This window comes from Lutzomyia longipalpis, chromosome 4, assembly GCF_024334085.1.
Source record: "Lutzomyia longipalpis isolate SR_M1_2022 chromosome 4, ASM2433408v1".
NCBI classification, from domain to species: domain Eukaryota; kingdom Metazoa; phylum Arthropoda; class Insecta; order Diptera; family Psychodidae; genus Lutzomyia; species Lutzomyia longipalpis.
In genome coordinates this window covers 21,162,347-21,175,319 of record NC_074710.1, presented here as the reverse complement: position 1 = coordinate 21,175,319, position 12,973 = coordinate 21,162,347, and the positions used below count along the sequence as shown (strand labels likewise).

At 32.0% G+C, this 12,973-nt stretch overlaps 1 protein-coding gene across 2 annotated transcripts; it reads left to right on the top strand.

Moving 5' to 3' along the window:
• The first annotated feature begins 563 nt into the window (after window positions 1–563).
• LOC129794846 (DNA fragmentation factor subunit alpha) lies at window positions 564–12,279 on the top strand. 2 transcript variants are annotated; one of them, XM_055835744.1, is made up of 4 exons: window positions 564–854; window positions 5,948–6,166; window positions 7,859–8,091; window positions 11,484–12,279. In XM_055835744.1, exons 1-4 carry the CDS (start codon window positions 801–803, stop codon window positions 11,674–11,676), a joined length of 699 nt encoding a protein of 232 aa, XP_055691719.1. In that variant the 5' UTR covers window positions 564–800; the 3' UTR covers window positions 11,677–12,279. The 2 variants fall into 2 exon arrangements, with proteins under 2 accessions (XP_055691719.1, XP_055691718.1); XM_055835743.1 differs by lacking the exon at window positions 11,484–12,279 and having other exon boundaries at window positions 7,859–10,521.
• Window positions 12,280–12,973: the final 694 nt, after the last annotated feature.

Here is a 12,973-nt window from a genome sequence, read left to right as displayed (position 1 = left end):
TCTCACCCTTTAACCATGAATTCAGCTTTTATCTTTGCTAGACTTCAATAAAAAAAAGAACTTTCTGCTCATAAATGTTGCAGCTGTAATAATGTTGCTATTAGAGGAGAAAAGGGGGTAGGTTCATTGAAAAAACCTAGGAAAAATGTGGAATTATGCTGTGTGGGGATGAATCGTAAAATTCAACGAATAGTATTTATTATGTTGGCGTTTAAGTAAAAATTAACTCCATCTGAGCTTTCTTGTGGTTTATCAGTGCAAAAGCTCCTCTGCGTCCATTTTTTCGCTCTCCCTCTATGCCAAGAAGCTTCATTCGGCAAAATGTTTGCAAAGTGTTCTCCCTTTTTGTCTGTTATGTAGGGATATAGGGTAGGTTGATATATATATTGCATACCAACATAAAGCAGCATATAATGCGAAGAAGACTCAAATACATTTTGCTGAGTGAAAGAGACCAAATCATATGGTTCCGAGAGCATGCTATCTCACTCACATTGGTTTATATACCACGATGTGAATTACATAGCCCTGCTTTTGTATGCTTCGGTTTACGTTTTCTCTACATCACTCTTCGGTCTACTTCCAGGCGCAAAAGACGTATTCTCTCCTCGTGACGTTTTACGCATTCACTTTCGGTGTCAAAACAAAGGAAAGTTGTCAATTATTTAGTTTTGGGCACGAAAACACGCGTGTTTACGTCGTGAAAAATCAAATTGGTTTTCGCGAGTGTTTTTCCCCCGCAAATTAACGAACTTTTCCACGAAATCCGGGTGTTTACACAGCTCATTCATATCCCCCAAATGGATGCGGAAACAATTCCAGCTGTGGAGACCGATAATAGGAAGCCCTACAAGGTATTATGAAGTGAATGTTGTCCTTTTTTTTTGTTCTTTGTTACTTCCATTTTTGAATTTTCATTTATTTTTTCTTTAAAGGTTTTTAAATTGAATTTTTTGGAGGGAAAAAGAAACAAAAAAAATGTGATTAGTTTAAGGAATCTAAGGAATGAATAAACAAGATAAAAAAGCTAAAATAACATTAGTTTATTCTCTTTGTTTTAACATAGTTTGTGAGTCATATTGTGCATAAGTGAAGGAAAACGAGAACAATTCAGTTAATGAAAATGAATTTTAACCCAGATTTTCCTTTGAAATTCTTTGAATTTTTTCCAAAGTCTGACTTAAAAAATTGTCTAAAAAATTCGTTTCTCAACCAAACTTCTTGAAATTTCGTGTGAAAAGTTCTAAAAGTCTTCCTAAAACTGTTTTAAAAAATCTTTTATCATAATGAAAATGTTTAGGAGAGACCGGGGCTAATTGATCAATTCATTTTAAAAAAGAAAAGTTTTCTTTCATTTCTGTCAGTCTAAAAAAAAACTTCGTGCCTTTTACCTAAGACCACTTTGCTCTATATTGGTGAAAAATATTTTTTTTATCCTGTTTTTCTGAACTATTGCACTTCTGGTTTTTAGTGAAAATTTTGAGTGTTTCAGTCCGTAGTGGGGCTAATTAAGGCAATGAAATTTTCAGTAACTCGCAATGATTTTCTACCAGAGAAAAAAATGATTATTGTTCCCTATTTAACGTGTGAACTGTTTAATCTGATAACCGTTTACAGATAATTATTAAGAATAAGTAGTTTTTTCTTTAAATTACAATTTTAAATACGTAAAAAAGCTCCTAATCTGCGGAAAACGACGAGGCCTACATTTTGTGACCTAGGATGATTCTCAGCAGATAGCCTTTCATTTAGATCTTCAAAATTCTTCAACTTCGTCAGTAGTAAAGTAGTAAAACAAATAATTCATTACTAAAACCGTTAAAGATTTTCTTAAATCATAATTTAGTTTTTTAAGCTAGACCTAAGATAATTAAGCTATTACTAACTAAGCTTGGGTATTTTTTTAAGCTAAGTTTGTATATTTTTTTAACAAAACTTTACTTTTTTAGTGTGATTTTCTAAGGTTAAGGTTTTTTTTGTAAACTTAAGATTTTTTAAGGTTCAGGTCGTTTGAGTTAAGATTTTTTTGTTAAGGGTATTTTTTAGGATAAGCTTAAGTTCCTCAAAATCTTAACTTAAAAAAAGTTAAGCCCAGTCTGAAAACTAAGGTTTGACTTCAAAAACTTAATAAACGGACGAAGCCGATTCAACAGTGATTTTCACTCAAATTGTTGACAAATCGGAGATGCATGTCTCCATCCTCAGGCTTACAGCTCTTTCTGTTAAAGTTTTTAAATTTACATTCAATCAACTTTAAAATTAAGCTACTTATAACCAAACTCACATCAATTAAAACCGTCACATAAAAAAGCTCTTAGACGCGTTTTAATATGTAATTAAAAGCTCTCTCTGGGAAGAAGATGTCAACAACAAACTCCGACTTGTCAAGAAATTTTTTAAAGAAAATATGTTGGTAAATAAAGCATTTTTAATTACTTCTCAACTTTCAAAAGGAAAAATTACATCGCATTACCATAAAAGATCAAAGCCAAGAGTATTCACTGTGTGAGTTTCCTTCTTAAACATGCAAAAGCTTTCATATAGAGTTGGTGGATTTAATATTTGAAACATTGTCGACAATTTGAATGACATTGTGGAGTTTATTGAAAGTTCCTTAAGAAAAAAATATGATGGAGGGAACATCTTGCATTCAAGCTGTGCAAATATGCATAAGATGAAGGAACAAACTTCAATATGTGGATGGTTTTAGTTAGCTCCAATCCATGTATAAAGTTTCCCGAAAAACCCCAAAGATGAAAGTTTCATTTGAAAGTTTCAAAATATTGCATTGAAAGCTATAAATAAATGTATAAATCATAGAAAATTTCATCTATTATGTATTAAAAGTAAAACAAAATAACTTTTGGCCACGAACCAACTGTCGGACGCAGAGCTTTAGTTAAAATTTTCCAACAATAAACAACCCGCAAAAGCTCATAATTCTCTCAGCTAGCAAGAGATGCTCAAATAAATTTTTCTTTTCCTTTTTTCCGGGGGGGGGGGGGGGGGGGGGTTGAAGGAACATCCGTAACATAGTAAAAGGGTCGGGGGGAGGGCTTTTCTCCCCTCTCTCTTTCTCTGGATTTTGGGGTTACCATAAAAATGAAAATCTCATGCGAGTATCTGTTGCCTGTTCTCATAAAATTATGCTTGTGAATTTTCCGAGGGATGTTTTTCTTTTTCGCCTGTGAGGGGTGGTTTGGTAGCGATGGTAACGCAGTCTCATCAGAGCGTCAACACAGAGCCCTACAGCGAAAAAAGCTCGAGAGGAGAAGCATCGAGTGCGGAAGAATTTAATTTGATTCTCCGACGAAATGTAGGGCTTTAGGTCTCTGGGTGGCATGATTATGCTTTTGTGATAACCCCCCACGTCGTACATTCAAGAGCATGATGTTGGTGGGAAATGTTGTATCACTTTGCATCTCTCAATGTGCAAATCAGAGCAATTACCGTGATACCGGATCCACATTAGAGTTTCTATACGGGTAGAAGGACCAAATGAATGTTGTGGGAGCATATTAAGCAAATGGCTGGAGTCATTTTCCTCCCTCCCCCACATCCCCTTCCCCTGAAATGATGAGAGTTTTCTTGGGGAAAATCTATCGAATTTCATCAAAAATTTGATTCCTTGTTGTCGTCATTATTCATCTCACATTTTCCATTTTCATTGCAAAAATCAGGAAGATGTTGGGGAATGTTTTGGAAAATATTTACAAAGATCACGTGAATGCCGTGAATGATATTCGAATTGAAAAAGTTCACAGAGAAAATGAGAAAATCTCTTTAAAGGTCACATAGATGTTTCAAGTAGCAGCGGCGTCGTCAAGAAGGATGTTTGGGGGTCTAAATACCCAGAAAGTTGAGGTTGTTTCAGGCTAAAAATTACATAAAATAACTTTAAAATATGATTTTAACAACGTCAAACGGAAGAAAAGGTCAAATGATAGAAAAAAAGACGTTTTCTATTATGAAAGAAAGAATACATTAAAAAAGGAACAAAATGTCAAACGTTAGAAAGTGACGTCAAAAGCTTCAAAAGGAACGTTAAATATTAGAAAAGAAACATCAAAAGCTAAGAAATGTCAAACGTTACACAAGAATATTTTTACGTTAGAAAGTAATTGACAGTTTTCTTTTTCAGATAGAAAGCAAACATTTACGTTAGAAAAGAAACAGAAACGTCATTACGAGTCAACAAATATTAAAAAATAAACATTTTACAAAATAAACGAGAAACTATAGAAAAGCTATGCCAAATGTACGAGAAGATGATGTAAAATGTTGCAAAAAATGTCAGAATATTAAAAAAAAAAAAAAAAAAACGTCAAACGTTAGAAAAAACTTAAAAGAACAATAAAGAAATGTCAAACGTGGTAAAATAGAAATGAAAAATGTAAGAAAAAACTAGAAAGGCTGCGATAGACGTCAAATGTCATAAAAAATGACAAGCTAGTGGCGGTAAAACGTCAAACGTTAGAAAGTCAAATATTTGGAAATGTCAAACGATGGAAATGATAGAAGTTGAAAAGAAAGCTCAAGTAATAGAATGAACGTCAAATACAAGAAAATAAACGTCAAGTGTTAAGAAAATACTTAAAACAAATAATAGAAAATATATGTTTAACATTAAAAAGTAAACGTAAAATGTGTAAAAAAAACCTTTACAATTAGAAGTATTGTCAAATTATATTTAAAATAAAAAAATCCAAACAATTAAAAAAAGGTTCGACAAGCGTTAAAGAACGTCAACGTTAGAAAATAAACGTAAAACGAGAGAATTGCATAGAAAAATAATTATAAGTTGATAAAATTCAATTGAAAATAATCTTTATTTTAGCTTAGTGGTAAACTTTAACTGCTAAAGCGTTCTTTTAGCTCTGATTCTTTTTTAATAAGTTCTTAGCGAATTTTTAATTTAAAAAAAAGTTTTCCTAAAATACTCTTGAGAGAAATTATCCAAAGGCAACAGATTTTTCTGGATTTTATCGTTTAAAAAAATATGAATTTCTCACTCTTTCTTAACTTTTCTCTCTCCTTCCTTCCTTAACTTATTTATCGGTCCCTTAAAAAATATTTAATTAAAGTCCTAGGTAGATTTTGCATAAGGGCCTATTGTAATGAAATTTCCTCTAAATAGGATATTATTTTCGATCGATTTTCAAATTTGAATTGAAACCCCTTCTTTATTGTCCCCCTCAATTAAAATTTAATATCCAATTTTGGCAATATTTGCGTTGAATCTTTAAAGGTTATGACCCTCCGTTCTATAACAAATGTCTAATAAATAAAAATTGCCTATAAGGTGGCCTTATATATTTCCCCTCAAAACGAATCCACATTTAATAGCTCTGTCAAGAGAGAAATTCTTTGTAAATATTTTGAAAAGATTTTCCACTTCATGTGTGACATTTTCTTTCAAGAAGGAAATTCTTCCATACACACAAACAAGTCCTGCGGCATTCATCCCTCTGATTTTTCAAGCCCACACACCCCCTCCCCAACCCTTGTTGAACTTTAATCAGATACTTTTCGAATAATATATTTCAAAGCGACGAAAAGGGTTTTCTTCTCCTGTGGACTTGACAATAGTTTCCTTCGGACAAAGCTCAACTCTTGAAATTAAATGTCAGTCACGTTCAAACTGGGGATCATATTCAACAACTTTATTATTTGAAAAAAAAAAAAAAAGTTCTTCACGATTTCCACTTGATTCAAAAACATTCTCACTCATAGATGCCAAAAGAGCTTTCGTACTGACACACATTTTCCAAATGACTTCTCATCCCGCCATTTTTTTGTATTTTTTTTTTTTCATTGAACTTCCGCACGTCCTGCGGAAATTGATACTGGGGAGCTTCCTTTCGTTCCTTTATTTCTTTTTTTTTTTCAAATTAGACCTTTTTTTTAATAACTGACCAATTGCTTTTGTATTTCATTTGGCACGCAGGTGAAGGACGTCACGAGGAATATAAAGAAAGCCGTCGTAGCGGCTACATTGGAAGAAGTTAAAGCGAAAGCAGCGGAAAAATTTGGACAACCGGCGGATACACTCCCAACGATTCATTTAGATTCAGATGGGACAGAAATTGATGATGAGGAGTACTTTCAGACACTTGAACCCAATGCCGAATTAATTGCCGTCTTCTCCGGAGAACAATGGATGGATGTAAGTACCTTATCCACTTGAAAAAAAGAAATGAGAAAGGAATTTATTCGTTTGAATACCCTCAAAGAAAATCTTATTGAAGATTATAAAAAAAATTCAAAAGGAGTCAGAAGAAATTGAATTAGGGGGAAGATGAGAAGAAAAATTAAAATATTTGGCTACAAATGCATAAAACCACGCCCATTTTGTGCTTGAAGCATATGCATCTTCGGCGTAAAATGATTTTTGAAATTTACTTCTAAGTCTAAGTCCGGTTTAAGTTTTCTTAAACCTGGTTTTTGTTTTACAAGACAATCCTTACTTTTTTAAATCAGTCTTAATTTTTGTTTAAGTCACTCTTTTAAAATTTTAAAGTTAAACCAGGTAGAACTCCGGTTAAATACACTACTGAATCCCAGCTTAAAAAAAAAACTTAATCCAAGTTAAAAAAAACTTTTAAAAGTTTGGTTCAGGAGAACTTCAGCCTGATTCAAAAAAAATTTAGCTTGCAATACAAAAGTCAGAATTTAATAACTAAAGATTATACTTTAAAAAAAACCTAATTTTTGAGTAAAAAAAATCAAAGCTCTTGTTAAAGAAAACTTTAGCCTAACTTTAAAAAAAACTTGGCTCATGTTTAAGAAAACTGAGGCCAAACTTTAAGAACTTATTAGATCTTACCTAAGAAACATAGAAGTACGTTAGCTGAAATAATTTACATTTAGCTTAAAAACTAAAACCTTTTTAAAAATGTTTAGGCTTTCTTAAGATTCTTAAAGTTTTTTTTAACCACTTTTTAATCAATTCTGTCCTCCGCGTTGTTTTCAGACTTTAAGGTGAAATTCAATAACCAGACAGTTTTAAGATTTCTTAAGAATTCTTAAGATTTCCTTACTTTTTTTTTAAAGAAAACTTAAGATTGCTTAAGTCAGGCCGAATTAGGCTAATTGTTTAACAAAACTTAGGCCTAACTTATAGAACTTAGACCTAAATTAAAGAATTTAAGGAATACCCAACAAAGTCTACAAAAAAAACTTCTCATGTTTTCCACTGGAATCAATTAAGAAAAATTATCAAATTTCTTTTAAAAAATTAAAACAATGACGTCAATATCTTATTTCATTTCTTTTAATATGATTTATTACATAAAAGTTTTTTGCGTCGTTACCCAGAGATCTTGAGCTTTAATAACGAAACGAGAGAGACTTTCCTTTCTGACAAAATTCCTTCACTTTATGTGGAAAAACGAGTCACCTTTTATGTGTCTCGAAAAATTCTTTTATGTCCCAGTAAATAAAATATAAGGCATCATTGAATATGCATTTCCCAGGGATGTGGCTTTAATTTGGAAAAGTGAAAGCCAACATTGACATTCCATACCATATGTGGTGGATCATTTGCTCTAGCTTTCCCATAAAACTCTTACAATTTTCCACACAAAGGACATTCATTGTCTGGGTAGGAAGAGAATATAAAATGAATTAAATTTTTTTATTCATTTATTTTATATCTCTTAAATTTTTTAAAAGAATTGTAGCAGCCTGACTCACTATTTTAGTGAATGTTAACCTGCTCATAGAGTGAACAATTTTCTAAACAAGGAAAGGGAAGAATTCCCAAAAATAAGTAGGAGAGAGTTTAAAATTCAATAAATTCACAATGTTTCGGTAGCAAAAAAAAAGGGGAAAACATTAAACAAATTTGCAATTCCAGCCCACGCACTACGTAACAATAACAACCCGTCGTGATTCAGCAGACAGCACCGACTGTGCCGACGTGGAGCGGGTGCATTTGAAAAAGTTGGTGGGTCAGCTAAGGAATAATTTATGCAGCGTGTCTGTGCTGAGTGAGCCAGATTTGGAATTACTCTCAAATATGGATCCCAATTCACTGGCAGACATCACGGGCAAGGACTTCATTGAGCAACTCAAAGAGGCATCAGGCAGGTTAGGGGGAGGGACCGGATGGAGTGGTTATCCTCCCCATCTTGACAGTCTCAATGTTCTTTTATTTTCTCTAATCTATTTATTACACCTTCCTCAATATTTGGCGAAAAGAAATTCCTCCCAACTCATTTTCACCAAATGCACCAGCATGAGGCTCTTTTTAGAATTGAAAATTTACCCTATTTTCTCATTTTATTTTGTAGATTTGAGATTTTTTAATAAGCATAAAGCATGAAAATTATTTGAATGTTCTCATTACAAATTTTCCATCAATTTTCCAAAATATTTTGCCGTTTTTCCTGTACAGCTGATTTAAAACACTAAAGGGTTAAAATGATCATTCAGATATTAATTAAGCTAAAACATCCCAGTGATTTTATTAGCCCCATGAATGTTCAAATTATGGAAAATGCAAAGTTTTTTGAGAAAGTCCAAAATATCACATTTGTCGTCAAGAGTCAGACAAATTGAGGAAATATACAGCTGGAAAATTTCAATAAAAAAACAATATTTAAAATCTTTATGCATGTTCCAGGAAAAAAAATAGTGAATCATTTTACCCCACCATTAAAGATACTGTTTGCGAAATTTCCTAAATTATACGCGATAAATTACACTTTATTACGGAGCAAGCACGTTTACCTTGACTTCTAAATCCTATCTGTCATTTTTACTGCCAAATCTGTTCCTTTTTCCCACAATTCCTTGTTTTCACCACTCAAATTCACCACTTCGAGTGCGCGCCAAATTCAAATATTATTTTATTTCATAAGTTATCCGAACAGATATTTTATTTTTTTAATAAAAGAAACAAAGGGAACAAAGAAAAAAATATTCCATGAATAAGGAACTATTCAAATGATTCAAACTCAATTTAAACTTTCCAGTGGTATAGTGTTTCAAAATAAATCATAAGGGTTTGAAGTTTTCCCTGTAAAATGGAATAATTAACAAGTTTTTGAGGTTGTAACCACATATTAAAGAGCCCTTTGATGGAAACGACCAATTTTCACCTCATCTTAATTAAATTTCTCCTCAATTTTACTCTCTAAAATTCATTTTCATTCTTGCGTGAAAAATTTCGTCCCATCCACGAGCTTTTTCGCGCTTTTGATGTCTCTCTGAGTACATACAGATCCCATTTTTTGGGAGAAAGTTCAATTAATAGGTATGGGGGTACCTATCTACTCAGCAAACTTCCCAAATGATTCTGTCTCATCTTCACACTTTTCTATTATGATGACGGAAATGAGAGAAGATAAATTGTTTCCAACATATAAGAAAGAGTTTCAAGAGACGTCAGCAGTGTGCAAGAGAGCGGGCGCAATAAATGAATCGGAAATTGCCAGTATTTTGGAAAAGATGCTGAGTATTATATAAAATAATAATTTATAATGTGAAGCTCATGAGGGAGTTTCATACAAAATTCGCCTATTTCACTTTTTAACTATATATACAGCAAAAAGCTCTTTTAGTTTTGCAATTCAATTCAATTTTAATGACTTTCAATTAAAAAAAAAATAACATAGAACATTGTTTTTTAGACATTATTAATGTTGCAGCAATTTAATTAGAAGTTCTGAATGAAATAATTTAAGCTTGGAAATACTATTGATGTGTTGGAATAGAAATTAATACCAATGCAGAATTTCATTTAATTTTGGAAAATAACATTAATTTCAGCATCAAATCAAATTATTTGACAGAAACATTGATTTTTTGTAGCATTTTTAGTGCCGAATTTTTATTTATTTATTTTTTCATGAATGTAATTAAATCTTGAGTTCAAAAATTTGATTTATGTATAATTCTGTCCATATAGGTAGGTACCTATGTTTTTTACTGTAACAAAGTTTATAATTTGTAAAACAAAAAATTATGGAAGACTGGAACTACACGTTCCCATAAAATTCAGAAAATTAAAAGAAAATTATTTTCGCGATAAAAAATTACATAAAAGTGGAATTTTTAAACATAATAAAACACATTTAAATTTAGAAAGAGAACGACAAACATTTTTAATTAAAGTGTCAAACGTTAAAAAAAAAACAATGTCAAACTTCAGAAATATCAAAAGGAAGTTGTCAAACGTTGGAAAATGCATTTACAAATCCATCTTCAATGAAAGAATTTAAAGCAAAAGTAAAATATAGAAAGAAACATTAAGTGTTACAAAATGAAGTTTTAACTCAGAAATACCAACATAAATTTAAAAAAATTTATTTCTTTTTATCCTGATAAAATTGAGTTTACTAAACCTCATGGAACGTTCAAATTTAACGTAATTTTTCTTCATTAGTAAAGCATATTTATCTCTAATGAAATAATACTGATGTACTGCTGATTTAGATGTAAAAATTAGTACAAAATAGCGTGGCTAACGAGGAAAAATTTCTCAATTAAATTGTTTATCGACTTCTCAGAAAAAAACTAAATCTTGGTCATAATTTCCAAAAATCTTTAAATCAATTTTAATTTTTATAATATAAAAAAACAAACTTTACAAAAACATTAATTTCCCTTAATTCCCTAAAAAATGTTCTCTATGCAACTAAAATGTTATTTTTCCTCTCAATTTGAGACCTTTCTATTCTCTAACCACCACACAGGGTGGAAGTATATTTTTAATTTAAAAATACTACCGAATTGCCCTTGTTTGTCCAACATTTCCCCTTTCAATGCCACGCTACAAAATATGCCTTTTGGGCTACCTCTGGGGCAATTCAGCAAATAAAAAAAATTGGATTTCTCTCACTCACAATGTGTTGGAAAAGTAAATCAAAAAGAGGAAATTTGGCGTTTTTTTGCGCAGAGATGGTGGAAAATGCACGAAAATTTCATGAGGGCAATTTTTAAGGTTGAAGTATCCCGTGATTAATGAAGCTGTACGAATTGCAAGCTCATGCACTTCAGTGCCATTGGATATTGTGCGGTTTTTGGGGGATAAACTGCACACATTGTTACCATTTGAACTGAACTGCATGAAGCTGCTGCTCCGGTAATTGGGATGAAATATTGCGCAAAAAGCTATTAATATCTTATTGCATTTTCCCGCGAAAACTCCTCGCTTATTTTGCAGCGACATTTAATGGGGAATTCAGATTAATTACATAAGTTAGGCAATTGAAAAGATGAGAAAACAGAGCCAAAAAAAATTATGCATGTTTAAATTGCATTTTTGCATGTAACTTTAATGCTTTGCAAAACATTCTCAAATAAAACTCATTTTACTTACATTAAACAATCAATAAAATCCACATAGAAGCGATAAAGTCTCTCAAAATTGTATTTTAACGTAAAAAAAATTTAATTTATGAGCCCTTCAACAGGTAGACTAATGGTGTTTTCTCTTTTTCTCTCTCTTTGGAATTCTTATTTCCAATTTTCTCTAGACTCCTGCATGAAAAGCGACAGGCTTTTGACGCAATTGAGCTGCTAAAGATACTGGCGAAGGAACGCGGAATAACTCTTGAGGTGCATCACGACATAACTGATGCCCTGATAGCTCGTGAAAGTGCCGAAGGGGGTGCAACGCATGTGGATGCACCCCCATCAGCAGATTCCGAGGCATCATCTGCAACATGATACTGCACATTTAATGGACATGAGACAAACTTATGCACATTTTCAGCATAATTCTCCAATCCCGCCCCCTTCACTAAAATGTTCCCAACACGTTCAGCAGCAGCATAAAAGCATAAAAAAACTACCTACAACATAGAGAAACAGCGATGTAGTTGAGAAAATAGAGATGCTGCTGTAACCCTTTTTTTGTAGAAAATTACGTAACTAAAAAGCAAAGAAATTGTTATTTGGATATTATAGTATGAACATAATATTAGTAATTAAATTATTATTAACAGACAGGAAAAACATGCATGAAAAATAATCACAACAATGAAAAAGCAAAAAAGTATGTTAAAAAAACAAACATAGAGCATGGTTACTAAAAAAAAACAAGCTGAGAATATAATCCAGTAAGGGAGTGTCCGTTGATGTTTATCCGGGAAAATATATAATGAAAAAAAGGTTAACGAGTTGTGGTATTAAAGTGTTATAGAGATGTAGGTTAAAAAAAAATTGTAACAAGACATTTTATGCGGCGAAAGCAAACCCAAGGAAGAATGACGATAGCTTATGATTATGTGGAAAACACCACGAGATTAGAGAATGTTTTCCACGAGAAATTGACACACACAAACATACAATTTTCACGGCGTAATTGATCGTATTATATAGAGAACAGTGGCTTGCAGTAGGACGTTATTAGTATAAAGAGAAAGGAGTTTATTCATTTTTATTCCTATAGACAAATTTTGTTCAATAAATCAAACAGAAACATTTCTTCCTATTCCTCAAAAAAAAAGTTTAAAAAAAAACCTTTTATTCTCAAATAGAATCTGATTTTTTTTCCAAAAACTAAAAAAAAAAAACAACACGTCGATTTTAAATTGTTTTCCCTCTAATCTTGCTTAAAAATTTATTGGTTAAAACTAATGTTGACGCAAATTTACCGTATTGTGACTCAGAAAATGACTAATTATGACTCAATTCCCTTATAGATTGCATTAGGTATGGACTACCTCTACTTTCATACCGAATTTCATTCCGTTTGGCCCGGCCATTTCAGAGGAGTTCGCTTATCACAAATATACAAAAAGACTTTCTTTGATTGACTAATATTTCACTAAAAGGATTCTGTTCATTTAAAATATTCGCTGTCTGACTTTTTTTAGCGTCGCTTTAAAATTCGCGGCTACATTAGATATTTTGCAGTACCGATAAGTTAAAAATTGAGTCACCATAAGATCAAGGCTGAGTCTATATAAGGGAAGAGTTGAGTCGCGATAAGGGAATTGAGTCACCATTAGCTTTTTTCGGA

Bases quoted from the DNA above. Each gene is read 5' to 3' on its own strand.
- LOC129794846 (XM_055835743.1), top strand. From the start codon at position 801: ATGGATGCGGAAACAATTCCAGCTGTGGAGACCGATAATAGGAAGCCC. The intron at 855-5,947 runs GTATTATGAAGT...TTTGGCACGCAG, and splicing joins ATAATAGGAAGCCCTACAAG to GTGAAGGACGTCACGAGGAA. The intron at 6,167-7,858 runs GTAAGTACCTTA...TTGCAATTCCAG, and splicing joins CCGGAGAACAATGGATGGAT to CCCACGCACTACGTAACAAT.